Source organism: Amphibalanus amphitrite, unplaced genomic scaffold (assembly GCF_019059575.1).
Source record: "Amphibalanus amphitrite isolate SeventyFive unplaced genomic scaffold, NRLGWU_Aamphi_draft 000228F_arrow, whole genome shotgun sequence".
Classification (NCBI taxonomy): domain Eukaryota; kingdom Metazoa; phylum Arthropoda; class Thecostraca; order Balanomorpha; family Balanidae; genus Amphibalanus; species Amphibalanus amphitrite.
The window spans coordinates 700837-728344 of NW_024881723.1; the positions used below are offsets into that span (position 1 = coordinate 700837).

Genomic DNA, 27508 nt, shown 5'->3' on the forward strand with positions numbered 1-27508 from the left:
TCTCTGCGAATTCCCACGTCCATGCGAGCTAATGTATAGTTTTGGGTAAGCCAGACCACTTTGAATTGCCGTCACCATTGTCCCGGATAGTTCAGAGCTCTATCTACCACTATTCAAAGTTATAAATTCACAGACCACAGGTCTGTGCAGCGTGCACCTGCCAAACGCAGTCGCATTCCCTCGCAGTCACGTACCTAACTTCAGCCAAACGATTTGGCTGAAACTGACCTGGAGCTAAATTATTCGCTCGTACACGTAAAAGATGTTCGATGAGACGTGTCAAGAATAACGGCGCTTTCCACCGGAAAAGGTAAGTCCTGCATGATTGGTGGCTGTGGATATCGTCCCGTCACGTCTCACCAGACAGCGCCGGCCGGCGGCGCGCGCGTCCCCCAAAACACCCTGGGTGTGCGCGGTCGTGTATTGGCGGCGGGGACCGGGTCACACGCGGACGGCCCGCTCTGACTAGGGGCGGCACCTCTGTCACACACAGGCGGCCCACAACCGTCCAACACCGGCCGGCGGAGCGGCCACCGGCAGCAGTAGTCACAATTGCACACGAAGGAAAGCCACCTGGGAGGGAATAGTTCACCTGCAGCCCCGGCTCCTGACTAGATATCATGGCAGCGTGTGAGTTGTGAGTTTCGCAGGCTAAGTTGAGTTTCTAGAGATTCCATGAACATCCCTAAGACAGTAGTTCTGTACATAGTACACGTGGGGGCTGATTGGTTAGTGAGCCACTATTGCCTGCAGACAGTATTCGCGTTCGGTCAGTCCACCTGCTGACCGAACGCTCGGCCCGTCCGGGGGCAGACGACCGCTCAACAAAACAAGAAAACTGCAAGTGCATCACCCAATCGGTAACATTTAAAGGAATGGTTTTAAGGCGGAACGTAAAGTCTGTTAATTATCTTAATTTTATATGCATCATGTTTGCCCCACCAGGCTAAAGTAAAGTTAATATGAAAACCATATCTCCAAGTCCGGTCATTGTAATAAGATTAATCCGTAACAAAGGCTGCCTTGAATGAGTAAGTGGATTGTCGGCTTTGCTTCTCGCTGGCTGCCTGATAAAACTCGATCCCGAGTGAACTATTCCCCGCGCAGAGGCTCGCAGTATCACACGGTTACCGGGCAGAGCTGGCGGCCACTTCTGTCAGCACTATCCCGGCCTCACTAGCCAGTGGCGGCTGAACAAACGACTATTTTGTCCCAACACCCCAACCACCTCAGCGACGATAAAACGGGTCAGTCACACAGTGATTCACTACAAACGCAAACAGTATAGAGCATACGGCAATATCACCCGGGTTAAACACTCAACACAGGTCCGACGGTAAGGACTCGGCAGGCGTCAGGGCACGCACCAGCCAACACTCCAATCCGTCCCACAGCTACCGGCGCATATTGTGGCCCAGGTCCAGGCTGGGTCGGGGACCACACACTTCACCCCAGAGCTACCCGCGCAGAATAACACTGGCCACAGACTCCTGCCCGGACTGGTGGACGCCACGGACAGGCCACAGACTCCAGTCCAAACTGGCAGTCGCACGCCAAAGACCACAGTCCGGACTGGCAGTCACCAACGGTCAGACTACATACATGCTCAGTCTCAGACCAGTTATAGCTGCTACGGTCCGAACCCTCACTGCAGTCTAGGCTAGTGGTTGCCACGGTCAGGCTATGATACCACTGACTCAGATTGCGGCTGGTCGTCGCCTAAGACAGACCATAAATCACTGCTCCGACTGAGGCCTGTTGGCCTGGCGCGCTGCCCGCGGGTCCGGCCCCTAAGCTCACTCAGCCCGTGTCTCAGCCCGCTGTGTCTGTCGTACTGCAGAGTCCTCTCAGCGGCCGCCGGGCCCGGGCCGCAGCGCCAGCCCCAGCGCCAGGCAGAGCAGCGGCAGCGATAGCGGGCCGGCGGCCGTGCCGGCGCCGCCACACGCCGGCTGCTCCTGCGCGGGCACAGACACGCCGTCAGGGGTCGAACAGTGTCCCGGTCCCTGCCAGAGACAAACAGCGGTCTCCCCACCAGCAGCATAAGCAGCCCCAGCACCAGCAGTTTCTCAGACCAGCCCGACCCGACCTCTCCAATAGCCGCACAATCGGATTCCCTGGCTAGCGTCACAGCACAACGTCCCCGACCAGCGCGCTGGTCGATACACCGCTGCAGCGGTGTACCTATCGCAGCCCCCCCCCCCCCCCATCGGCCGCACAGCCCGCAGGTCAGCCTTCCCGGATCAGCAGCAGAGGAACACACGGACAGCTGACCTATGAGTATATACAGTGCAGGCGGTCGCGGAATACTCACGTTCTCGTGTGTGGCGAAGCAGGTGTCGGGCCGTTTTCGGAACGGCGCCGTCTGGTTGACGCTCTCGACGCAGCGGTCCGGGCCGATATCTGCCGAGGGGGGAGGGGCAGTATCAGACACACCGTCAGACATAACAGCGGTCTGGGTCAGTATCTGTCTGGGGGGGGGGGGGAGCACTGTCAGACACACTGTGCGTGCAGCGGTCTGGGTCGGTACCTGCCGGGGGGAGAGCTGTGTGACACTGCCCGGACCCCGGTCAGACCTGTGAGCCGCCCACAGTCCTCCCTCGTCCACTGCAGTGCTCACCTTCAGCGGGCTCGTAGGCGGGCCGCTGTCCGTAGAGAGGTACCCCTCCCCTTCTCCTCAAATACTCACCTTCAGCGGGCTCGTAGGCGGGCCGCTGTCCGTAGAGGGATGCCCCTCCCCTTCTCCTCAAATACTCACCTTCCACGGCTCGTAAACGCCTCCCTCCGCGCGGGCCGCTGTCCGTAGAGGGGTGGTACCTCTCCCTCCCTCTCTAAACTCTCACCTTCCACGGGCTCGTAGGCGGGCGGCTGTCCGTAGAGTGTGGTACCCCTCCCCTCCCTCTCTAAACTCTCACCTTCCACGGGCTCGTAGGCGGGCCGCTGTCCGTAGAGGAGTCCCCCTCCCTCCCTCTCTAAACTCTCACCTTCCACGGGCTCGTAGGCGGGCCGCACCTGTCGGGGGCCCCTCCCTCCATCTCTAAACTCTCACCTTCCACGGGCTCATAGGCGGGCCGCTGTCCGGGCGGCGGCGGGCAGCCGCACGGCAGACCGGACACCACCAGCAGCAGGTTCGTGTCGTCCACCAGCGCCGCCTGACCATCGGCAACAGAGGGATGAACGTCAGGACAACCGACCAACGGCACACCTGTCGGCGGGCTACCGACAGACGTCACCGCGAGACAAAGACAAACCTCGCACCAAATAGCGCTGCCTGACCGCGGGCTGACAAAGGTCAACGCTAGACACAGACGCCTACCCACCCTGAAGCGGCGCGTGCAGTCGCCCTCCTCGGGGCAGCTGGTCTCGCCCTGGTAGGGCCGCAGCGCTGCCACCAGCTGTGTGCGCGTCTGACGCTGAGTGCACGAGTGGTTGTCGGCCTGGATCTCGAAGCCGAACTCGTCCAGGGCCGAGACAGGCGCCGTCTGTGCGGCCAGCAGCCAGCTGCAAAGCCGAAACTCGGTCACACAGCAGCCGGAGCGGCAGAGCACACTGACACCAAAGGGACCAGATGTTTCAACAATGTTCTCAGTCACTTGTTCTCAGACAAGTCATGACGAAACAATGACCATTCCGATGAGAAATACCTCGTCAAAGCAGAACCTTATCATTCACAGCGGGACATTACAACACTGCCATCCCCACGGAGGCTCACCTGACCAGCAGGTAGCGCAGATAGTCGAGCCAGCGCAGCAGGCCGTACGCCGAGTCGAACAGCAGCTGCGCGCCCAGCCAGCGCAGCGACGAGCCGGCGCTCGCCTCGCCGCTCGGCTTCAGACACACGCCTGCGCGCAGCGACAGCGGTTACTAAAAGCAGGTACGGCATACCCGGGTCCGATTTATAACACAATGTACAGAGTAGCTCACGGGCCTTCCCGAGGGCCTATCGACAGTTCTCCAAACTGTCAGGCTTTGTAATTCCTAAAAATAAAAGGTCAACAGATGTTTTGTGATGAGAGCGGAGGGTCATGATTCATCTATCATGCCACTCTCCGAAATGCCACCCTGAGCCCTCACCCAATATAGTCGTAGCTGTCTACTGACTCTCGTGTCTGTACTTTGACGCTGGCAGTTGTCCACTGAACCTGGTAGTTGTACGCTGAATCTGGTAGTTGTACAGTGGTCAGGGACCCTGGCACCTGTCCACTGACCCTGGTAACTGAACATTGGCCCTGGTGGCTGTGTACTGAACCTGGTAGCAGTCATGACTGACCCTGATAACTGAACATTGACCCTGGTGGCTGTCCATTGACTCTGGTGGCTGTCCACTGACCCCGGTAGCTGTCCACTGACCCTGGTAGTTGTACTCGGTGGTCTGGCGGTATACGCCGGCCGCCACCAGGGCCGCCATCAGCTCTGGGTCGCCGGCGCCCAGGTGCGGCCCGCCCCGGTCGCCCGTGTCGTTCCTCAGGGGCGGCAGCTCGCCGCTGGCGTACACCACGTGACCGCCCGTGTCGAGCAGCCAGCAGAGCAGGCCTGACTCGGGCGAGCAGGCCGGTGCCGCCGAGCCGGGCTCGGTCAGCACACCGTCGGCCAGCGACCACAGCCAGCCGCTGCTGAACTGGACACCGGCCACTGCAGACAGACAGACACATAGACAGACAGTCAGGGACCACAGCCAGCCGCTGCTGAACTGGATACCGGCCACTGCAGACACACAGACAGACAGTCAGACAGACAGTCAGCGACCACAGCCAGCCGCTGCTGAACTGGACACCGGCCACTGCAGACACACAGACAGGCATGAACATTCACAAAGCGCGCGCTAAGGTGTGCATCGTTTAGTGCACGACTACGTCCGACGTTCTATTCTGACTACTTCCGCATCTCAGAAGTGGCTGGAGTTGGGTTCGTTCCGCCCTCCTCACCGGCCAGAGTGTAGATGTCTCCAGTACGGAGTCTGTGGCCCGGTTTACACCCCTCCCCTCTTACCGGCCAGGGTGTAGATGTCTCCGGTGTGGAGTCTGTGGCCCGTTCGGACACCCCTCCCCTCTCACCGGCCAGGGTGTACATGTCTCCGGTGTGGAGTCTGTGGCCCGTTTCGACACCCCTCCCCTCTCACCGGCCAGGGTGTACATGTCTCCGGACGTGTGGAGTCTGTGGCCCGGTCTGCACCCCCCCCCCCCTCCCCTCTCACCGGCCAGGGTGTAGATGTCCCCGGTGCTGTTGGTGACGGCGATGCGGCGGGCGGCCAGCAGCCGGCGCGAGCCGGGCCGCGGCCGCACCACCAGGTCGTCCACCAGAGAGGCCTGCCGGTACAGACTGCTGGTGTACGGCTCCGTCTCCCGCAGCAGACCGGCGCCGCTGCAACACGGCGGAAACGGCGGCGCGTCAAGAGGGCGGCCGCTGCGGCATGGGCGGCGCGTCAGACAGTCAGACCGTCCGCTAGGAGGGACAGGGGGCCGACAGACACACCGACCCGCTCGCCGAGATGATGGGGGGGGGGACTGACTGACACACCGACCCGCCAGGACTAGGAGGTTCTAACCTGTCGGCAGGATGGAAGCGCGTCAGGCCGCCGTCGGTGACGAGGAAGCGTCCCAGCACGCCGGCGGACTGGTTCCTGCTGTTGTTGTCCCAGAGGGTCTGCGCCACGGCCGTCCAGTTGACGTCCCAGAGCAGGTGCTGCACCAGATCCTGAGAGCCTGCCGACACCGGAGTGGACAGGTGGGCCGCATCAGATGGACGGGCGGACGGACAGAGACGGGTAGGGAGACATAGAGACAGACAGCAGCCACATCCAGCTGCTACCTAACTGAATACAGGCACACAATTTTCGGTCAGTGAGTTACCCGCGCGTACCCAAAAACACACGCACGCAGAGAGACAGACACGTCCGCTGATAGGACAGAGCGGATGACGTAGCGGAATTGCATTATCACCATGGAACCACCTCAGAACATAGGCGGCGGAACGGGAAGGGCACCGGGGCACCGTGCCCCCCTTTGATTTTGGCATTTTAACACTAGCCCTATGGGCGTTGCATGGAAAGAATGGGACCAAAAGTCGGCAGTGCCCCCCCCCCTTAATTGAAGGTGTCCCACCGCTACTGCCTCAAAAAGCAAACCTTCTACGGACAGTGAATGTCAGTGACTTGTAAACGCAGGTTCTCCCGAGACGTAGCATACCGAGAGCCCAGCTTAAGTCCGGTGGACGCCCGCCAGCTCACAGTTCCGCCGGGGCACTGGTAGTGAGGCACTCGGTTTTCACAGTTCAGTAGGGTACTCACAGTTCTCAGCTCCCGCCTGCAGCCGCTCCGACAGCTGGCGCCACCGCTCCGAGGCGTTGCCGCTCAGGCCCGGACAGAACTGCCAGGAGGGTGCCAGCAGGCAGGCGTCGCAGTCGGGCAGGCCCTGGCGCACGTTCTGGCCGCTCACCACCATGTGTTTGTGTGTGACGGGCAGCGCCAGGCCGAGACTGCCGGGTCGGGCACACACCGCGGTCACGCACTGCCCGTCAGGGTGCTGGCCGGCGGGCAGCGGAGCAGACACAACACCGACGAGAGGACAAAGACAAAAGCTAGCTAGAGAACAGAGGTAGACACATTTATGGTTGAGCTTCAACATCCTATATCCCGGATTTATGTAAGAGGAGTCGAGGCGCCGCGGAGCGTATGACCAGGTGTCGGGTGACTGGACGGGGATCGGCGGTCGGCGGTGGTAGCCAGTTAGCGGCGGACGGCGGTGACCCACCTCAGCGTGAGGTGTTGTCCACCGGCCGCCAGGTGAAGCGGACGGCGGTAGGACTGGGGACGGTGGGTGTCTGACCCACCTCAGAGTAGTGTTGTCGACCGGCCGCCAGGTGAAGCGGACGCGGCGCAGCTCCACCTGGTGGCCGTCGTCCAGCGGCACCAGCTGGCTCAGCTCGGCCGAGTCCGAGTTCCGCCGGATCATCTGAGTGCGCATCTCCACCACCTTGTACGAGTCGCCCTCCAGCTGCACCAGGTCCAGGTCGGGCGGGTCCTGCGGCGGCAGCGGCGCGGCGTCACCGGACGGTCAGACAGCACCCCCACCCGGCCCGGACGGTCTGACAGCACCCCCCACCCGGCCCGGACGGTCTGACAGCACCCCCCACCCGACCCGGACGATCTGACAGCACCCCCCCCCCCACCCGACCCGGCCCGTCCGCGGCGCGCCACTCACCTCCATATAGTGCAGCGGGTTGCGCAGCCGCGGGTGGAACACCACGATGCCGTTCGGGTTGATGGCGAACGTGTATCCGAACGGGCCGAGCTTCTTCCACGGCGAGTGGCGCAGCAGCTCCTTCATACTGATATCCACGCCGGCCACACCCATCAGCGACTGGCCAGACTTCTGCGGAAAGGGGAACACACTGGGAGCGTCAGAGTCTAACCACGACTTCTGGGACGGGAAACAGACAGGAAGCGCATCCTCCCAACACCGACTTCTGGGGACTGGGAACATATGGTCATCAGAGACTGGTCAGACTTCTGGGGACAGAGAACAGAGAATGTCAGAGACTGCTCAGACTTCTGGGGGATAGTGGGGAATACAGGGCTATCACAGACTTGCCCAGACTTCTGGGAGGCAGAGAACAGACAGAGGCTGACCCGGGTTCTGGGGACGGAGAACACACAGGGAACGGACGGGGACAGAGCAGACTTCTGGGAGACGGGAAACAGACAGGGAAAGGACAGGAAACAGACAGCTGAAGCAAGCCGTCTGCTCCGCAACTTTTCAACACATCATTGCCAATGTCCCCAAAATGTAGAGACATCCACCCACAGTTGCACTGACTGCAGGCCTGGTGGACAATCCCTGACACAGTGTTACAGCCGTGTGGACACAGTGTTGCAGTGTTACACAGTGTTACACCGTGTGGACACTGACAGTTCCACTCACAGTCAGTGTTAGAGCCGTGTGGGCACAGTGTTGCAGTGTTACACAGTGTTACAGCCGTGTCAGGACACTGCCAGTTCCACTCACAGTCAGTGTTAGAGCCGTATGGACACAGTGTTACAGTGTTACACAGTGTTACACCGTGTGGACACTGACAGTTCCACTCACAGTCAGTGTTAGAACTCACCGACTCTGCCGACCGGTTGAACACGGGCATGGAGAGAGTGGTCACGTAGCCGAGCCCCTGTGAAAGGCGCCAGTCAGGGCACACACCAAACTCCAGCGAAACAGACCAGAGCGACCATGTCACACACCAGAAGGGCTTCTATATTATAGCGGCTTCAGAGGCCATGACCAAACTGAATGCACAGAACAACTGCATACAAAACATTCACATGAATGATTGCTGGGCCAGTGGCGGTATCGCTGGAATCAAACTCTGAGCTAAGTGGGTCACCAGCAGTTTCCCATGGGCATCCCTACTAGCTGTTGGGGTTATCATTGCGGGGTGTCTAAGGGATGAATCTCCCCAAAACACCACTTCGAGCAACTGTGGGATGGTCCCAAACATACCAACTGAGAGGGGCGGGGAGTTGTTGGGCGGCCAATAGAAGTATCCCCAGGCACACTAAATAAGATGTGTGAGGCGTTGGGGGAAGGGGGTTGGCCAATAGTAGTATCCCTAGGCACACCACACTAACTGAGAGGGACAGGGAGTTGTGGGGTGGCCAATCGGTAGTACCCCGGGACCGCTAACTGAGGGGTGGGAGTCCGGTTTAGGGGGGGGGGGGGGGCAGTCAGTGGCCCCAGGCGGCGCCGCGCAGGGCCGGCGGCCGGTCGGACTCGGTCCGCGGCGCCGTCAGCCGCAGCAGTCATGCCAGCCACACTCCACCGGCAGAGCGGGGGCGGCGGCGGCGGGGGCGGGGCCGCCCTCTACACTGCGCTACCAGCCGAACCTTCACTAACCATGCTCCGCCAGCACACAGTTGCAAAGTAATGCATAGCGCACACACCTCCAGCACTGCACTACGCCACAACTCGCATGCTATTCTGGTGCGCAGCAGTTCGAATTTAGGAGCAAATGCCATAAACGCATTGGCATGCGTTCGGCAAGGCGTCGTTTTTATTTATTTATTTGTTCTTAAGAACTGAATTTATCCAAATTCGACACCCAATCGTCTAAAGGGGAGGGGAATTTTGTAGGCGCTGACGGCATTTTCACGCGGTGACACTCAGCATGCTCGTTCGTCTAGGGCGCCGTGTCTGGAGTTGTCTACTGGCGGTGCGCCGGGCGGCTGCAGACTACTGCCGTGTGCGCGGCTCACCCCACGGTCGAAATGCACGCTGCCCGTGTGCAGGTAGTGCGGCGGGACGAGCGCGCCTAGCCGCTCGGTATAGGTCTGCGGGCACGGCCGGCGCGGTCAGCCGGCGGCCCCCGTCACAGGAACGGGAGGGCAGGGGCGCGGCCGGCGGCCCCCGTCACAGGCACAGGGGCGGGAGGGAAGGGGAGGGGCGCGGCCGGCGGCCCCCGTCACAGGCACAGGGGCGGGAGGGAAGGGCAGCGGGCGACCGGAAGAGGAGGGAGGGAAGACACTGAAAGGAGGACAGGTCAGGGAGAACGGGACAGGAAGATGCAAACGGGAATGGGGTGTGCGGACGAGGAATGAAAGGGCGGATAGTGGAGAACGGGACGGGATTAATTAGGAAGGCACGCACTGGACAGGACGGGACGAGACGGGACGGGACGGCGGGGCGTGGTGACGTATTGAGTGACCAGGGACCGATTCGCGTTGGCGCACTAAGGCCCTAGTGACACTTGATTTCAAGCGTCACTATGCGATTTCGGTTCGCGCTGAGCCACTAGCCGATTGGTGTAAAATACCGCTTAGTGTCACTACATTCAAGTGTCACTTGGCCGCCTAGTCTTACTAGCTTCCTAGTGCGCCATCTCGAATCGGCCCCAGGGCGTGCTCGGGCGGTTCAGGAAGGCACGGTGTACTCACTGGCTCAGCCGGGCAGACAGGGTCTGGATGAGGAGCGGCGGGGCCGGCGGGTCTGCTGATCAGGACCAGGGTAGGAGCGGTCGGCGCCGGCGGGGCTCCTGTGAACAGCGCGCCGGCTCGTCAGCGGGGGACGGGGGGGGGGACGGGGGGCTAGTTACCAGGGCGTCCGAGTAGGGCGAACTCTCGGCCAGGTGGTGCGAGTTGGAGAGCGCCAGCGGCTTCCCCAGCACAGAGAGGTACGACTCCTGCCGGTCAGACGGGTCACACACGGCCCACCGGGCGACGGGGCACGGGGGCAGAGGGGCAGGGGGACACGACTCCAATACACGCAAGCACACTACCAACACATCCATACAGGGCAGAGCAACACATCCAACAGAGCTATTCAGCATTCACCTCACACCTCGCAGAGCCGCAAGACGCAGATTCAACAATGTTATGGAAAATGTCATCGCTTCTCTCCTATTTCAATACCATTTCATACAAGAAACGAAATAAAAAATGCCAAATACGGCCATTTGCTACCATGGGCACCATCCACACTATCCTCGCAGCACCACAATGGTGGCATACAAAGAAACGACGTGCTCGCGGTGCATATTCGTCCGTCAGTTGAACCCCGTCCACCAGTACGTCTGCCAGCCTCTCCCACCGGTCCCGTCGGTCTCGCCTGCCCCCCCCCCCCCCATCCCCTCCCCGGTCCCGTCTGCCCCCCCCCCCCCGTCTCCCGCGGGCCCCCTGGCCAGTATGCACGCACACGATCCATCCACTCGGCTCAGATGGACGATCAATGGCGGCACGCGACGACCCGCCCCCGTCCGGGCTGGGACGGAGTAGGTAAATTGACGACACGACACTCGGGGCTACCTCCACTGTCCCGACGACACGCCCGTCGGGGGTGGGAAGGAGCCAGGGGTGGACAAATGTGCTGAATTGGGGCAGCACGAGTCTTCCCAATTCCACGCCGGCTGCGCCCGCTTGGCTTTGGAGCCGCAACAGACAGCGGAGGTCAAGGTCACCGCCAGGGCGGCGGCGGATGTGCTGCGCCCGTGCAACCCCAACTCGGCATATTTCTCCACCCCTGGAAGAAGCAGCGGTAAAAAGACGACAAGCCGACTAGGACTATCCCTGCTGTCCCTGTCAGCGCGTCCCGAGGTGGGAGGGAGCAGGTACAGTGATGGTATATACAATCTCCCAGACAGCCAGCCTCTGTCCCCCACGGCGCCCAGGACTACCCGCCCCGCGCCGATTGTCCTCAGAGGATTACAGCGCTGTCGGGCGGCAACGTCGGCTCAGTCGGCGAATTCGGCCGGCCACCGCGGTCAGCCGGCGGGTCAGCAGAACGACTGCGGCTGGTCAGCGCAGTCGGCACAACGACCGGGCCACTCCGGTCGCCGCCGAATCGATAAGGGACACGTGCCACCCAGACCGGGGCGCCGGCCCATCTTTTTTTTTATAAATTTAGCTCGAATGTTTGAATGGACGGATTGACAGAGCCGGAGCCCACGCTAAGCAGAGCTTGTTGCGTAGACCCCGACCCCTACCGTCCGATCGCGCAATTCCGGGTAACGGGAGAATTTAGATGCCAAAGTTTAACGTGCCCTTCAAAGCCGGACACGGCCTGTCCCACTCAACTGACTTCAACTGGCTGCGGCTGCTCCCACCAACCGCAGACCATCCCCGTCAGGAGTCTCTAATATCGAGCGCCGGAGCGTCTCGAACCCGGGCTCTCACTACCGGGAGTCCGATGCTCTACCAACTGAGCTACGGGACAGGCTGTGCGTCCTATCCGTCCGATCCGTCCATCTGCCCGTCTGATTCGCTACTGTCTCCGCGGCTCCAACACTGAGGCCTACCGATTACCTACCAGATGATGTAAAAAAAGAGTTGCGGGATTGGACAAAGCTGTCGCGCTTACTAGCAGTGAAAAATACAAGCTCAAGTACGTGACACATTGAAATGCATGGCACGGAAACGTGTGTGCATTCTTGGCATTGTCAGGAATCAACTGATAAATGGAATGCCGCGTTCCCTAACACTGTCTCCATTGCAGCTGTTCCTGGATGACACCATTTGGTGAGGCGCCAGGAATGGTCGGGACGGACACCGCTGCACTGCCCCGGGCCCCCGGCACGGGTCCGGCAGGCCGTGGTCCGGCCGGGGGCATCGATCGCCGGCCGACAGAGGCCCTCGTCGGCCAGGGGGTCGTGCCCCGACTGACCGCAGTGATCGGACCGCCTCCGAGACCATATGGATCGGTTCACATCGTGCCTAATCTAGGAACCATCTTGAGTTCGGACTTGAGCCTATTCAGTTCGGAATTATTATTTGATGAAATTGAATAGCCCAACCATATTCTTTACGTAGCTTTACAATTTTACGTCTATTTAGGATAGGTAGTTTCCATTGAATATTTTGCAGTAAATATCACGCAGCTGTCACCGCAGGCAGCTTGCTAATGAGTCGAATGGTCGCCGCGACACACACGACACGAGTTGATAAATATCGCGCGGCAGACACTGCCTGCTGGCAGGCTAACCTACAGCTGCCGGCCGCGACACACAGCGGTCGGTAAACACCGCACCAGACACGGCCGGCCGGCCCGCTAATGAGTCCGCTGGACCATCCCCGCGACCGGAGACGGTGTCACGACCAGCCGCCGTCGGACCGGTCAGGGGCCGGGACAAACGACAGCGTCATAACGAGCTAGATACAGACGTCGAGTGATAGAGACGAGGTGACATGTTCGGCAGAGCATTGTGTTACCCGTACACTGAGATTATTGGAATTATTAAATTAAATTACTACCTAAAAATGGCAAACTGCACCATAGAAAATACTGATAATGGCTGGTTATCAAAGCAATTGACAGAGTGACACATCATCAGCATTCTACGGAAACAAGTGTACAGAGGTGCGGCGGAACGATCCGCCCACAGGCCACAGTCCCACCGTGCGCCACCGACCGGCGCCGGGAGGTGGCCGTCCGTCCGGCCGGCCGGCCCACTCACCTGGATCGAGGTGCGGATGGCGCCCGAGGCCACGATCACAGAGAACGATCCGCCGTTCTCGCAGGCCATCTTGCGCATTATGTTGGGCGGCACCGGGTGCGGCCCGAGCGCGTACGCGAACAGCCGCACGTTCTGCCGACAAGAGCGCACCGCCCGGTGAGGCCGCACAGTGCTATACGTGCCGCTAGTTTATCCATTTATTGGCATTATTTACTTCGCTCTTAAGTACCTCTCCTATTTCCCATTTTCTATTTCCATTCTACCACCAAGCAATGTGCCTGTTAGCGGTAAGACGGTACGTTAGTGTCCCAGCGGTACGTTTCAGTAAGCCCACGGCTGCCGATATGTGTGTCTGCGGGGCGGTATGGCGGTGGAGCGGTGTGTGTGTCTGCGGGGCGGTGTGTGTATGTCTGCGGGGCGGTATGGCGGTGAAGCGGTGTGCGTGTGTCTGCGGGGTGGCCGCTCACCTCAGTCAGCGTCTCGTTCTTGTACTTGTCGATGACGTGGCCGGCCCACTCGGTGCCCCCGTCGCTGAAGAACATGATCAGCTTGTGGCACTTGGCGCCCGCGTGCTCCGGCTCCGTGGTGTAAAACTGCGCGCGACATGCACCAGTGGTTACAGTGGTAAAACTCCCGCCTCCCTCCCCGGCAGTTCCCACCCGGCCCCATCCGGCGGACCACGCCCTTCCCAGTCACTCGCCGCCTCCATCTCCGGCTTCCCTCATCATCAATTTATCATTGACGAGCCAAGACCATTTTAAGTCGTACTCTACCAAGTATCAACATTTCCGTGATAACCTATCATCACTGATATTGACGTCCTTAATTATTGACGCACCGAAAAATGTCATTGGTATTGAGCAATTACGTCCCCGGACTACATTTTCCAGCTGAATGTCGGCCGTCCCTGATTGGACGGCGCACAGCCCGCGCTAACTCCCGCCGGTGAGCGGGGGACGTGGGTGTCTGAACAGCTCGGCGGCCCGGCCCGGCCCACTCACGTCGATGAAGGCCCGGTAGGCGAAGTCGAGTCCCTTGGACCAGTCGGACGTGTTACGCGCCTGCAGCGAGTCGACGGCGGCGGCCAGCGCGCGCTTGTTGATCATGGTGGCCGGCACGAGCCGGTTCAGGCACGGGTTCACCCAGCCCACCTGGTTGGTCGACTGCCGGGGCACGGACGGCACGCGTCAGTCGACACACACCGCACACACATTCACAGCGGCCAGCAGGACAGCGCTCCGCGCCTACAGCAGCTGGTGACAGCAGCAGTAGCATCGAACAGCAGCGGTCAGCATTAACGGCTCAGTGTGAGTGGAAGGTGCTCGACAGCGCGCTCCTCGTGACGACACAGAATACAGGCGCCATCGAAGCCCAACATGAGCCGTTGAGCACTCCGCTCCGTTTAGGCAGTAGACTAGTCCAGAGACACACAGATTCCGGCCCCTGTACGACGTATGCCCTGTGTCCCGCCCCGCAGTCCGCCCCGTGCCCCGGCCCGCCGGCGACACTCACCCAGGCGATGTTGACGTAGTCGTTCTCGCCAAGCGTGTTGAGCACTGTTTTGACGGCGATCTTCATTATCTCAAAGGTCTGCCCGTGGACACTGCCAGAGCTGCCGACACAAGACTATTGTCACATGTCAGTGTCACTTTGTACGAAGGTGTCAGGTCCACTTGGTCCAAGAAAAGCCTACCCTATTCTTATGTTTGAACGAACAAACCGTCTCGGATTTCGGAATGAGCTGATTCCGACCCACGACAACGAACTCCGTAATGTATATATGTACAATACAAGACAATACACGGCCCAGTACGACAGCGAAAACTCGTTACATTTGATGCAGTCAAAGGCAGTAGTGATGACTGTCTAATAGATGACCCGTGGTGACTATAAAGACCGGGTCCTTCCCAGAACGAAGTGCGGGTAGGACTCAGGGTCTGGCTCAGTTCACAACCCCCGATATCGGACCGTTCGGCTCGAGACCGCCCCGGGTGAGTGGCGCACGGGCGGCGCCTGCTCACATGTCCATCAGGATGACGACGTCCTTGGGCGAGACGGAGCCCTCGATGTACCAGGGCCGGCGGCGCACGTCGTAGAGGTCGACGTCGAGCGCCGGCCGCGGCGGCTGCCACCAGGTGGCCGGGTAGACGCGCAGGAAGCCCAGCTGCGTGCCCAGGTACTGCCAGCTCATGTGCGGGTCGCGCGCCGCGTTGGCGCGGAACGTCTCGTCCACGCCGTCCGTGACGCGCAGACCGTTCAGCACGTCCACGTCTGCGCGCGCCGGGCGGACGGTCAGGGGACGGGCGGAGGGCGGGCAGGGGGGGGGGGCAGGGGCGGCCAGAAGGGCGCGGGCAGGGGGACGGGCGGAGGGGACGGGCAGAAGGGCGGGAAGGGGGAAACGGTCAGAGGGGCGGGCAGGGGGACAGCCAGAGGGGTGGACAGATCACTGCTCAGGGCGGGAAGAGAAAGTGGGGAGACAGTGAGCTCATGACTGTGCGCGCGGAAGTATGTAAGGCGGGCGGTGATGTCTATGGTTTAGGCCCGGGAAGGAGGGAGCAAGTCAGCAGCTCAGTGCCGCGCTGAGAGGTCCGGCCACGTCCCGTATGTCGGGTAGAGAGGGAATGGGACCATCTCTGCTGTGAGATGGGCGTGGGGAGGGGGAGGGGGAGACGGCAGTCACATCACCAACAGCCATCGGCATCAGTCACACAGTCAATGTCTTCATTACGTGCTACACTCACTGCTGCTCAGCTCATTACCCAGTCCTGATAACAGAATAGCACAGGTAACACATACATGATAGGATTGGGCGTTGATGCTTTTAATTGCCACGATGCATTGCGACCTCTAACAGTGATGTAGCTATGACGAATTTCCGAAGAGTTATGGATGCTTTAAGACGCAAAAAGACATATACTTTAAGCACAACGATTTCGCTTGTTAGCATTTCTGGGATAGAAAGGTAATTAGTTTACGGAGAGTGCACCCAAGAAGGAGAGCTGGCGACTCCTCGCTGCCTTGAGCGCTTACGTTTTTAACCAAATTCATTCCAGGGTCAGTCAATCAACCAAGTTCCCGATCTTTAAAAATCAATTACTGGAAACCCATCCATGAAACCAAACCCAAATTCTAAGTAAATGTTCAGAAAAGGGAAAACCAGGCCTCGTGCAATTCAGGACGCCTAAATTGGGGTATGCGTGCATTTCTCGAGAAACCATAATAAGCAAGCCAGTGTATTTCACAATCGTAGGCTTATTCGGCACAATCTGAGTTAAATAGACTTAGAGACATGTTAGTGTGGAGAGCAAATAGATATTATAGGATTAAATTGGACTTACTCCACAAGAGAATCGTTTTCGGTCGGAGCTTTCGACATGTATTACATGTCCTCTTCAGCGAAGGTCGGTAATCGGGGCGAAAATTAAACGTTCGGGTCGAATCGAATCGCACAAGATGTCGGATGTGGTCTACGTCGCCGATGTGGTCTACATCGGCGAGACAGACCGTGAGCTGGGAACCAGAGTCAGAGAACACCGGGAGAGCTGGACTGGAGCTGTTCGCTCGAGAGCCAACGCATCGGCCTTCAGTGCTCACAGGGATTGTTCACCTGCCTTCGATGAGGTCAAGGTACTAAATCGAGCCAGCCACTACCAGATGCGACTGCTGCTCGAGTCGGCGTACATCCGGACTGTGGGACGGCGGGAGGCCGTCTTGGTGTCGCCTAATGATGCGAATGTGAACAGAAACTCAGGTGCGCTGCTGCAAGACCGCTGGCTGCCAATAATTCGTCGTGTTTGCCAGTAGTTTTATAGTGTTTTAAACATTTATATCGTGTGATAGTGTTTTTTATATTGATCTCTTTACACTTTTGTACCCCACCTGCTTTAGCATCTTTGTAGTTTTTAACTTTTGTGGTATTTATAGGTATGTATAACGTTTTATATTTCTGTACCGAGATAGTATGTATTGATTTCTATATTTTTTAGGATTTTATTAGTGTGGTATGCGTTCGTGTTTTTTTGGTAGACTTTCTCATTGAGTGTACTCTTATTGTCGTCACGTGTTTCAGGCTTGCTTATTTTATAATTCAAGCGGCCTGAAATAACTCTGCGCAGCTCACCGACATCTTGTGCGATTCGATTCGACCCGAACGTTTTATTTTCGCCCCGATTACCGACCTTCGCTGAAGAGGACATGTAATACATGTCGAAAGCTCCGACCGAAAACGATTCTCTTGTGGAGTAAGTCCAATTTAATCCTATAATATCTGAGTTAAATTTAACCACAACGATTCCTTCTTAGATTTCAATTGAGCATTGTTTAAGTCCTGTGCCGATCTTTGGAAACAAATGTTGATGCAACAAGTAATCATGTGACATGACATCGTAGGAAGATACTTGGTCTCTAAAAGACTGTGCACTCAGCAGGTGATTCGACTTAAGTTTCACTGGGATTCCGTACAGATAGTCTAATACAGTGAAACAAGTAACTACGGTAACACATCAAAGGATCCACATCAACTATAGTGACACATCGATGAGGCCGATCGTCCACGGGCACTGTGACACACCCAGGGGCAGGGCAGGGCAGGGCAGGGCCGGAGGCGGCGGCGGCGGGCTACCGGTGCACAGTGGTACATCGAGCGCGACACGGCACGGTGAGACAGGCATCAGTGCAGCGGCGCCGCTGCCAGGGCCGGGCGGCGCGGGACGGCCACACACCGACGGCCCGCAGCTCCGACCGGCTCCAGCTCACCGGGGGGGGGGGGGGGGGGGAGCCGGAGGTCAGCCGGCCAAGACCGATGTGTACTGTACACAGCCCGGGGCCACGAGAAGGAGGGTCGTCAGCCCGCCCGGCCCCCGTGCACGGAGGGGGAGGCGCGGCGTGGGAAAAAATGTGCCCGAGGTTTGTGAGGGAGCCGTAGTTACATTTTGATGAAAATCTGCCATATTTTATCCATAATCCATAGGTCAATCATATTCGCTGAATGGGCACCCCAAAGTTACAATAGTCTGGCCTATTTTACGTTAAGAAGATACCTGCTCTGGAACATGAAGATTGACGAATTTTGTAGATACTTGCGGGCATATGGTTCTAAGAAAAAATCATTTCGTCTTTTTTGGAGCTCTTTGGCGAAGTTTAAGCCAGGGTGAATTCAATCAATGTCAAATTTGGAGAATTCATCAATGGATGCAACCAAACTTCTGATTAACTGTTGAGTTTTCAATGCATTCATCGTTGACTTTTGTAGATTGTACGCATTGGTATACCACATCGCCGATAAATTGCATGTAATGGCCGCCGTCCACTGGTTGAGTCCCACATCGTCCCCCCCCCCCATGTGGGCCGCCGTCCCATACCATCACCCTCCACAGCTATCCGACCCGGCGCGGCGGGCGGCCACCTGGCAGCACTTAGGCGACGGGCGACACCATCCCACAGCAGTGCATTACGGTGGCAGGAGCTGGCAGGACAACTCTGTCCGCGATCTCCCGCCCCCCCGGCACTGTCTATTTAACCCTCGCCGGCCGAGGGGGGGGGGCGGGTGCCGCCCCCCCCCCCATAGGGTTTTTTTTCGCGATAGCTCCGAACACGCCGGCAGTAGAGAGCTGAAACTTGGCATACCTGACCTTTGATCCAAGCCGCATCTTTTGACACCAACCGCATTTTTGGGTCAGGTCAGGTCACTGACCTATGACGTCATAAGTGAACCTCTGCACGGTCTTCAGATGTCGCAACTTCGCAACGCCCTCACTGCCAGAGGAGATGTCACAGGGAAATGAAACTTGCAGGATCTAGTATCCATTATGAGTCTCACAACTTGTATATCTCGGATTTTTCCTAAAGGTCATATGAGGTCAGGTCATTTTCGTGACCTCACCATTATAAGTCAATGGGGAAAAATCCAAACTGCTATTCTGGCGCCGGGAACGATCTCCAACTATCTCAAGCACACAGAATCGTGATTTGATGCACTCCTTGCAAGGTTAGATGCGTCACTTTTGCAATGTTGACCTTTCGTGACGTCATTTATGACGTCATCAAGGTCATATTAGTTTTTCGTCAATAACTCTTGATCAAATTGAGCTAGCGAGCCGGGAAAGCCACCAATGGACTCAGAAAGACCTGCCGAATCGAATGATATGCGACATGACCCCTTTCGACCAACTTCGTGACCTTAGGGTGCTGACCTGACCTTGACCTGAGGTCAACACCCCAAGTTGACCTGACCCGAACAAAAAGTATATCATTCGACGCGCCTGAGCGAGGCGAACACGATGCTGCCAAAATCGCGGCTCTGCGGCCATTTTCCGCGAAGTTATTCACCAAAAACTGAGCCGTACCTTTGGGCACTTGACCTGACCTCAGAGGTCACCGGTTGACCTAGGACCTTAAAATCGGGTACCAATCTCTGCGTCTCGTAACGGCGCACACGCTCGTTTTTTCCGCGACGCGCTAGCTCCACCAGGGGCGAAACGGCGAGGGGGGGGGGTCGTACCCGCCCCCCCCCCTCGGCCGGGGCGTATGTAGAAAACCAAAAGGTCCGGCGAGGGTTAAAGGGACCCTCCCACCTTAACATTAGTTTTGAGTTGAGATAGCCAAGTTTGCGGCCAGGCTCAGAAACCACCATTTATCTTGGTCGCAACCCCCGCAGCTTTATGGTGTTCAAGAAATTTCTTCCCTTTACTTGCAGGGTGGGACCAGCGTGGTCCCTATCTCTTAACCATTACGGGAATCTGATGACGTCATCAGGCTTTCGAACGTCCGTTAAATGTTTGACTAAAACGTTTTGTAGCACGCGGTGGTATATGCTGCTTTGCGCGCAACAAATGCCGCACTTTGAAATAAAGTCGCTAGGAACAGCGGAGATCCCAAAAAGTAAACAAAAGTAAAAGTCTAATATCTTGAAAACCGGTGAATATTTTTCGATGAAATTTGGTAGATATTCGTTTTTGCTCTTTCTGAACCGAGCAACATCACTTTCATGCCAATTCATTAACTTTTTTGAAGGTGGGAGGGTCCCTTTAACCCTCGCCCGTATAGGGGGAAGGGGGTCGAACGGACCTCCCACCCCTCGGTTTTTTACGAATAACTCGCGCAAAAAGCGGCCGATCGCGACAAAATTTACCGTACCTTCGAGTTTATCAACTTTACACCTACCCTGAAAATTTCATGAACCTGATCCAAATAACCTTTGACCTGTGACCTACTTTTCGAGACCATATTTGGCCGGAATCGTGATTCGGCGTAATTCGGCTCGCATTAGCCGCGCGTTTGCAGTCTTTTCGTGGTTTCAAGCGTTTAAACATGCGATATGATGTTGCTCCCATGCATTAGGGTGGGTGTCGAGGTCACCTGAAGGTCAGGTCAAATCATTGGCCTTTGATGTCCTCGGTTCACTTTTTCGAGTTTTACATGTTTCTAGGCTAGTTTTTGGAGCTGAATTCGAATTAAGCCACCATTTGAACATTCACGAAGTAGTTTTGGTGCCTTCGTAACACGTTACGAAGCTGTCTGAGGCGGTTGACACCTACGAATACCCGTTAGAACCCCTACCGGATGACCTGACCTGATCTGACCCGACCTGGCCTAAACGCATGAAGACATCTTCTGTGATCAAAACTAACATGATATTCGTGATCAGCACCCCGAAAAAAACCCACAGCAGCCACACTTTACGACGTTCTAACAGGTCCTGATTTTCCCGACTTTTGGGTCACTGACCTGACCTGGAAGGTCAATCAATGACCTAGGACCTTTAAATTGGGTATCATCGGCTTCCTCTCGTCACAGGCAGCCCACTCCTTTTTTTCCACGAAGCTCTAGCGATCAAGGGCGAAACGGCAATGGGTGTCCAACGGACCCCCCCCCCCCTCCCCTATACTTTCGCAGCTGGCAAAACAGCAATACGGGCGAGGGTTAAAATACAAAGGCTCAAGACCAAAAGGTTGGGATATGTATCGAATAATGCTCAGTGAAAGTGTTTCAGCAAATGGATGCAATGAATTTACACAGGGTGCAGACGATATTCGTATTTTGTACGCAGGTTTTAGTTCACAAAATTTCCTACTTAAAGATTGACTTTGACCGACAATGTGTATGGTTCTACAAAGGATGCATTCATATTGCATTTATACGAGTATCGAACAAAAACATCTATATGGAGATATGAAAACTCCAACTTCTTTGAAAATAAACGAAGCAAACTTTGCTCTCTGCGTCGAGAGTTCGGGAAGTTTGAAAGTAATGCGTGATTTAGGCAACATAAATTACCTCAGATATTGTCAAGTTGTAGGACTTGTTAGCTGATTATGTGCGAAAGACGACATATTGCTTTGGATGTGATTATGAATGAGCGTGGGGTGAGCACGGTCCCACTGTTCGGAAGGGCGCACGACTAGCGGTCTCTGTACGAGGGGCGGCGGTTAGAAGTGTCCCAGGGCGATCGATCGCCGGCCCGACATGACCTAGCTGTGCGCGTGTGTGAGGGACGCGGTGCCACCGTCTCCGGACGTCACGGTCAGCGGTCGAGCCACAGTCTGCGGGCCGGCTGCGCGCTGCACACCCGGGGAGGGGAACACTACTGGCGGCCCGCGCGGCCGGGACACAGGACAGGCTGCACTGGCTACAGGGGCCGGGTCGGGCCGGCACAACGTCACCGACCGGGCGGCGGCGCATGCGGCACATACCATCCATGAATACAAGTTGGCGCTTGTACTTGGCAAAAAACCCTGGGGCAAGACGGGGTCGGTTAGTACTGGTATGGGTCGGCGGCACCGGCGGGTCCGGCCGACGGTTCACTGGCGGGGGAGGCAGTGGAGGGGGCCGCGGCGGGAGGCAGAGGACTGCAGAGCAGGGGACAGAGGACTGCCGAGCAGGGGACAGTCCGGAGAGAGCAGTGAAGCCGGAGTCGGCGTCCGTTTCGGCGGGGTCAGAGCAGTGAAGCCAGAGTCGGTGGTGTTGGTGGGGAGACCGAGTGGCCCGTCGGCCGCTGCTCTCTGGGTACTCACATCCCTCGTAGACCTCGAGCGGGGTGTGCACCCCCGAGCGGCTCGTGTTCACCTCGCGGCCCAGCGTCTCGCTGGGCGAGAGCTGGCCGCTGTCGGCCGTGTGGTCCGCCATTTTGAACAGCGGCGCGTCGAGCACCGGCCGGCCGGCGCCGTCCTCGATGACGCCCTCGTCGCTCAGCTGCAGGTCCTTCTCGTAGCGGTAGGTGAGCGTCAGACTCTCGGCCCGGTTAACAATGTCCTGGCGGCGGGCGGCAGGAGTGAGCGCTCAGCGGCGCTCCGGCAACAAACACCGGCACACATCCGTCAGAAACAGTGGTGGTAGGTGAAATAGAAAAAAAAACACAATTTACTCATGTGTTTCCTGCCTCACACACCTAGTTTATTCAGTCGTGCTATGATGCAGATTATGTGCAGCATGTACCGACTACCGAAGACGACGTCAATGGGCAAACCACTTGATTTTATCGTGCACCATTGAATATTACCGGCGAACTGAAAATCTTACGCAGAGAAGGTGGATATAACATACCTACCGAGTACACATGCGGTCAGCGGCAGTGGCGGCGTTACCTTGAGCGCCTGCGTGCGCCGGGTGAAGATGGTTGTGATCTGGGACGCCATGAGAGCCAGCTCCTGTTCGGGCCGGACAACGTCGAACCGGACGCTGTGGCGCATACTGTGGCCGAAACTCTGCCGGGCGCACACACGGCCGCACCGGTCAGCGTGTCCCAACGACCCGCAACACCTCCTCCCGACCACATACAAACACACACGGCCGCACCGGTCAGCGTGTCTCAACGGGCAACGACCCACAACACCTCCCGACCACATACAAACACACACGGCCGCACCGGTCAGCGTGTCCCAACGACCCGCAACACCTCCTCCCTACCACATACAAACACACACGGCCGCACCGGTCAGCGCAACACCTCCCGATCACATACAAACACACACGGCCGCACGGTCAGCGTGTCCCAACGACCCGCAACACCTCCTCCCGACCACATACACACACGGCCGCACCGGTCAGCGCAACACCTCCCGATCACATACAAACACACACGGCCGCACCGGTCAGCGTGTCCCAACGACCCGCAACACCTCCTCCCGACCACATACAAACACACACGGCCGCACCTCAAATCGTTCCATAGTTAGCCCATGGGCAGTTGGGCTCAAACTCAAGCCGTTCTATAGCTACACTGAGAAAAAAAAATTATTCCCCTGGAACACCTTTAAGGGTGTGTACCAAACTGCACCTCGCTGGGGTGTCAGACGGGTGTCACTTTTGACACCAATACAGGTGTCATTGGGAATGAAACACCGGGTGTCTGACACCCTTTTAGGTGTCTGACACCCTTTTGGGTGCACACCCAAAAGGGTGTCAGACACCCGGTGTTTGATTCCCAATGACACCTGTATTGGTGTCTTAAGTGACACCCGTCTGACACCCCAGCGAGGTGCAGTTTGGTACACACCCTTAAAGGTGTTACGAGAGTGTCCATTGGATGCCAAAAAAGGTGTCGACACATTCTTACATTTATTGGTTCAAACAGGCATAGGTATCGCATACAAACATGGCATTCCTATCTTGTATACAGCAACAAACTATAAAGTGCAAAAAAATATGGGCTCTATATTTATGGAGAAATCCAATGAAAACTCACCGAAACACATCGGGTCCATTCACAGTGAGAAGTTGCTCGCATTTCAACAATGATAATTAACCGTCGATTATCTCCAACCAGATGTTATTCCGCAGTTCACTTGCTTTCGTTTCCATGGTGCAATGCTGTGTTGTCATCCTCACTCCAGACTTCAAATTTCACCGAGTACCGCCCGCCTCGTCATTTGAATAAACACGGAGCAAGCTACAAATAAAAGCTAAACATTATCATTAACGCACAATCACTTGAAGAAGTACACTGCGAACAACGTTCGGCGCCACTATATCCACATAAATTCAAAAAAGCCCTGCCATCACTCACACCGCACACGCACCACGTGGCCAGCCGCCGCCAACTGAAATCTAACGGCTTTCCTGCAAGGTGGCGCTTTTTGATCTTCGCATGGTTGACGCCGTGACCGGCACACAAATGACGTCACACAATGCAGCTTGCTGATTGGGTAATGATTCAAACCACTGGACCTGCTGTGGTTTCTAGCAGTGCTACGGAGTCAGAGTCGGAGTCTGATGGAGTTGGCAGTTCTGGCCGGAATAGGAGTCCATTTTGGAAGACAGAGCGGGAGTCCGAGTCACTGAAAATCCGTTAGACACCGCATCCTTGGTTCCTAACACAAGTGACGTCAGAACAATTTATGTGATGATTTGGGTTCGAATACACGACAGCTTTCAAACATTTCATGACTCATGCTGGAATGTTCCTCAACAAATGACAACACACGTGAAGGTATCACGAGGGTATCAGATCCCTTTTAAGGAACATTTTTTTACACCTTTTGAAGTGTTGATGGTTTAGGGTGTTTGACACCCGAATGGATGTTGGTGTAGGCAGGGCTGCGGAGTCGATGGATTTTCAGTGACTCCGACTCCGACTCCGACTCCGGCTTCCAAAAAACAACTCCGACTCCGACTCCGGGTAGAACTATCGACTCTGACCGACTCCAACTCCGACTCCCGACTCCGCAGCCCTGTCAGGTCTGCGGAGTCGATGGATTTTTCGGTGACTCCGACTCCGACTCCGGCTCCGGTTTCCAAAATCGACTCCGACTACGACTCCGACTCCGGTCAGAACTGTCGACTCCGACCGACTCCGACTCCGACTCCGACTCCGCAGCCCTGGGTGTAGGACACCCATTAATGTGTCGTTCTGAATCCCACGTGTGTTTAAACGCTGCACTTGAAGATTGTCATCGTGGTGTTGTACACCTCCATGATTCCCAAAACAACATTTTTGACACCAATCTGGGCGTTATATATGACACTGCAATGATGTCCGACACCCGTGAGACACCCCATGGGAATATTTTTCCTCATTTTTTCATGCTGTTTTTGGTGTCAGATCCTTTTGCAAGTGTCAATGTGACACCTCTAGCAGTGTCGGACACTTTTAACATTCCGCTTTAATAAATGGCAACACCTGTGAAGGCATCATAAGGGTGTCAGATGCTTTTAAAAGAACATTTTTGACACCTTTTAGGGTGTTTGATACCTTAGAGTGTTTGATACCCGGATGGGTGTGGGTGTCTGACACCTATTAAGGTGTCATGCTGAATCCCATTAAGGTATATCTAAACGCTCGCATGCGAACGAACACTTGAAAGGGTGTCATCGTGGTGTTGTACACCTTAATGATTCCCTAAACAGCATTTTTCAACACCAATCTGGGTGTTCGATGACACCTCCAATGGTGTCTGACACCCGTAAAACACCCCTGGGGAATAATTTTTTTTCTCAGTGTAGTTCATTAGCTATTAATGCTAACCCGCAGTTAGAGGCATGCCCCATTATTTGGATGCCAACGGCCTGGTGCGGATGCTCGTATTGCTACGCCTAGTAGGTACTCGCACTCACCAGCTACGGACGGTTATGACTCTCCAGCCCTCAGTGGGCCTTCAGTCGCTCTCCTTACCCATCAGATTCCTGACGCCCGATACAACCGAGTCCCCTCAGGAGTCCGGAGTCGCCCGACAACCCACCGGAGTCCTGGCATCCCCAGTCGCTCCCAGGAGTCCTGTTATCTCTCCTCATCGCCCATCGCATCCTGTCCAGATTGTCCCTCTATACAGGCCCTGTCGCCGCCCGCTGGGTGGGGCCCGTCACCCACTGAGTCCTGTCGCCCCTGGCCCCCAACATCCACAGAGGCCCTCTCGCCGCCCGCTGGGTGGGGCCCGTCACCCACTGAGTCATGTCGCCCCTGGCCCCCAACATCCACAGAGGTTCTCTCGCCGCCCGCTGGGTGGGGCCCGTCGCACCCGGCCCAGAGAGGACGAGTCATGACAGGTCAGTTGATGTGTTCGCACACTTGGTAGCACTGTTTGGCTTCTATGATCTTATCCATATATACCGGTTTTCACTAACTTGATTCGCCTCCCCCGATCTATGGATGCCTACAAAAAGGTGACCTAGTTTACAGCGCGTTCCACCCCTAAATGCCGCCATCCGGTTAGGGAGGGTACGGGATATCGGGAGTATCCACCCGTGAGAACGCTCCTGTCGATCCCTATATAAGGATATCGGTCCTAATATGAGCCTCATCCTCGCGGCCCACTGGCTTTTCTCGCATGGACTACGGTTTAAACCCCCTTAGCCCATATTCTTTTTCATCACCCCATAAGGCCCTGTACAGTGAACGTGTTCCGTATCGTCCGGTACCGATCACTCGCTGCAGCCCTTTGTAGCCCGAACCCATGTTCCCCGCCACAGCCCTGGAACACGAGGTATGACGACGGAAAAACACTGGCGATCTAAGGTCGTGTGTATTGGATAGTGACGTTGGCGGACAGCTCGGTAGCAGAGGCGGCCCGCCCCAGACACAGACAGCTCCCAGCACCGCCGCACGCGCGCAGAACATATGTAGTAAGCCCGGCCGCGGCCGCCGACCGGTCGCGGACGGCCACCGGCCGGGAGAGACGGAGAAGGAGCGGCGCCCGGCCCGCGCGGCACTCAGACGTGCAGCTTGCACAGGTAGCGCATCTGCAGCATCTTCACCTCCTCCTGGTCCAGCTTGACCACGCCCTCCGGGTGGTCGATGGAGAGCAGCACCCCGCTCGCTTCGCGGTCCTCGCCTGCCGACAGGGTGCCAGGTCAGGTCAGGTTAAGTAAGTGAACGGCCAGGGTAACCCGTCATCGCCTGCCACAAGGCGGTCAGGTCAGTTTCGTTAGGTAGTTGTGGTTTCACGGGGCCGTCGGCCACGGGATCATATGCGCCCGGCGGGTCAGGTTCCGTGAGTGGAGGGCCAGGGTCACCTGTCCTTCGGCCCGTTCTCACGGTGTGGTCGGGGGCACGGGGTCCCCCGGCAGCAGCGGGCCGGCGCGGACTCACACGCCGGGCCGGCGGCAGTTCCCCTGGGACTGGCGGCGGCGGGTCTGCATCTGAGCCTTGTGGTACCGCTGGGACCGAGCCGCTGCCCAGCCCAGCCGCGGCGCCCGCCGAAAAACCGCCACCGGCAGCAGCGACAGCCAGCCGACAACCCGACGGCCTTATAATAATGCGCGCGACACAGCCGAAAAAAGATTGAAGACCAATGCGCTGAAAACGACGGAAGTCTTGGCGCACTTCAAATAACAATGTGTCTGTATCTCATTCAAAACGGTGTGTGAAAAACTGGCCCCATCATTGGTGCACAAGGTGAATGAAAGAGCCGGCGCTCGTGCATTCACTACGCGCAGTATCCGCGGGCCGACGCGAACAGACCTTCACCTCCTGAATTGGAGCTGATCCGTCCCAAGGCAATCGCAGCGGTTTTTCTCCCGGCTGCACGGCACAGTCACCATTGTGGTCATTTGTTTGTTTGTACTTTATCAGACTGTTTGCAGCGACGTTTTCTCGCGAAACGGGCAGATAGCGGGGGGCGGCTGAAATTTGGGCCACTGCGCAGGTCGG

At 57.1% G+C, this 27508-nt stretch overlaps 2 protein-coding genes across 5 annotated transcripts in view; both read right to left on the bottom strand.

Moving 5' to 3' along the window:
• Positions 1 to 407: 407 nt before the first annotated feature.
• LOC122385710 (voltage-dependent calcium channel subunit alpha-2/delta-1-like) lies at positions 408 to 22647 on the bottom strand. Of its 2 annotated transcripts, none has more exons than XM_043374158.1 (20): positions 22509 to 22647; positions 21939 to 22176; positions 14949 to 15198; positions 14440 to 14539; positions 13929 to 14090; positions 13395 to 13520; positions 12928 to 13059; positions 9239 to 9313; positions 8101 to 8157; positions 7197 to 7367; positions 6826 to 7016; positions 6284 to 6471; positions 5543 to 5699; positions 5192 to 5358; positions 4348 to 4629; positions 3710 to 3839; positions 3318 to 3498; positions 3047 to 3149; positions 2312 to 2400; positions 408 to 1955 (listed from the first exon to the last, which is right to left on the bottom strand). In XM_043374158.1, the coding sequence occupies exons 1-20, from the start codon at positions 22611 to 22613 to the stop codon at positions 1848 to 1850; spliced, it is 3012 nt and encodes a 1003-aa protein (XP_043230093.1). In that variant the 5' UTR covers positions 22614 to 22647; the 3' UTR covers positions 408 to 1847. The 2 variants fall into 2 exon arrangements, with proteins under 2 accessions (XP_043230093.1, XP_043230092.1); XM_043374157.1 differs by lacking the exon at positions 9239 to 9313 and adding an exon at positions 10075 to 10161.
• A 3719-nt stretch (positions 22648 to 26366) lies between these two features.
• LOC122385718 (transcription elongation factor SPT5-like) overlaps positions 26367 to 27508 on the bottom strand; it is a 37336-nt gene continuing 36194 nt past the window's right edge. For all 3 annotated transcript variants that reach the window (XM_043374166.1, XM_043374169.1, XM_043374167.1), the window contains exon 16: positions 26367 to 26690. In XM_043374166.1, coding sequence (XP_043230101.1) covers positions 26569 to 26690 — 122 coding nt within the window. In that variant the 3' untranslated portion in view covers positions 26367 to 26568. The remainder of the gene's footprint in view (positions 26691 to 27508) is intronic.

Coding starts and splice junctions, on each gene's coding strand:
- LOC122385710 (XM_043374157.1), bottom strand. CDS start 22,613: ATGCGCCACAGCGTCCGGTTCGACGTTGTCCGGCCCGAACAGGAGCTG. Junction 13,521..13,928: donor CCTACCGGGCCTTCATCGAC/GTGAGTGGGCCG, acceptor TGTCGCGCGCAG/TTTTACACCACGGAGCCGGA. Junction 1,956..2,311: donor GCTTCGCCACACACGAGAAC/GTGAGTATTCCG, acceptor GTGCCCGCGCAG/GAGCAGCCGGCGTGTGGCGG.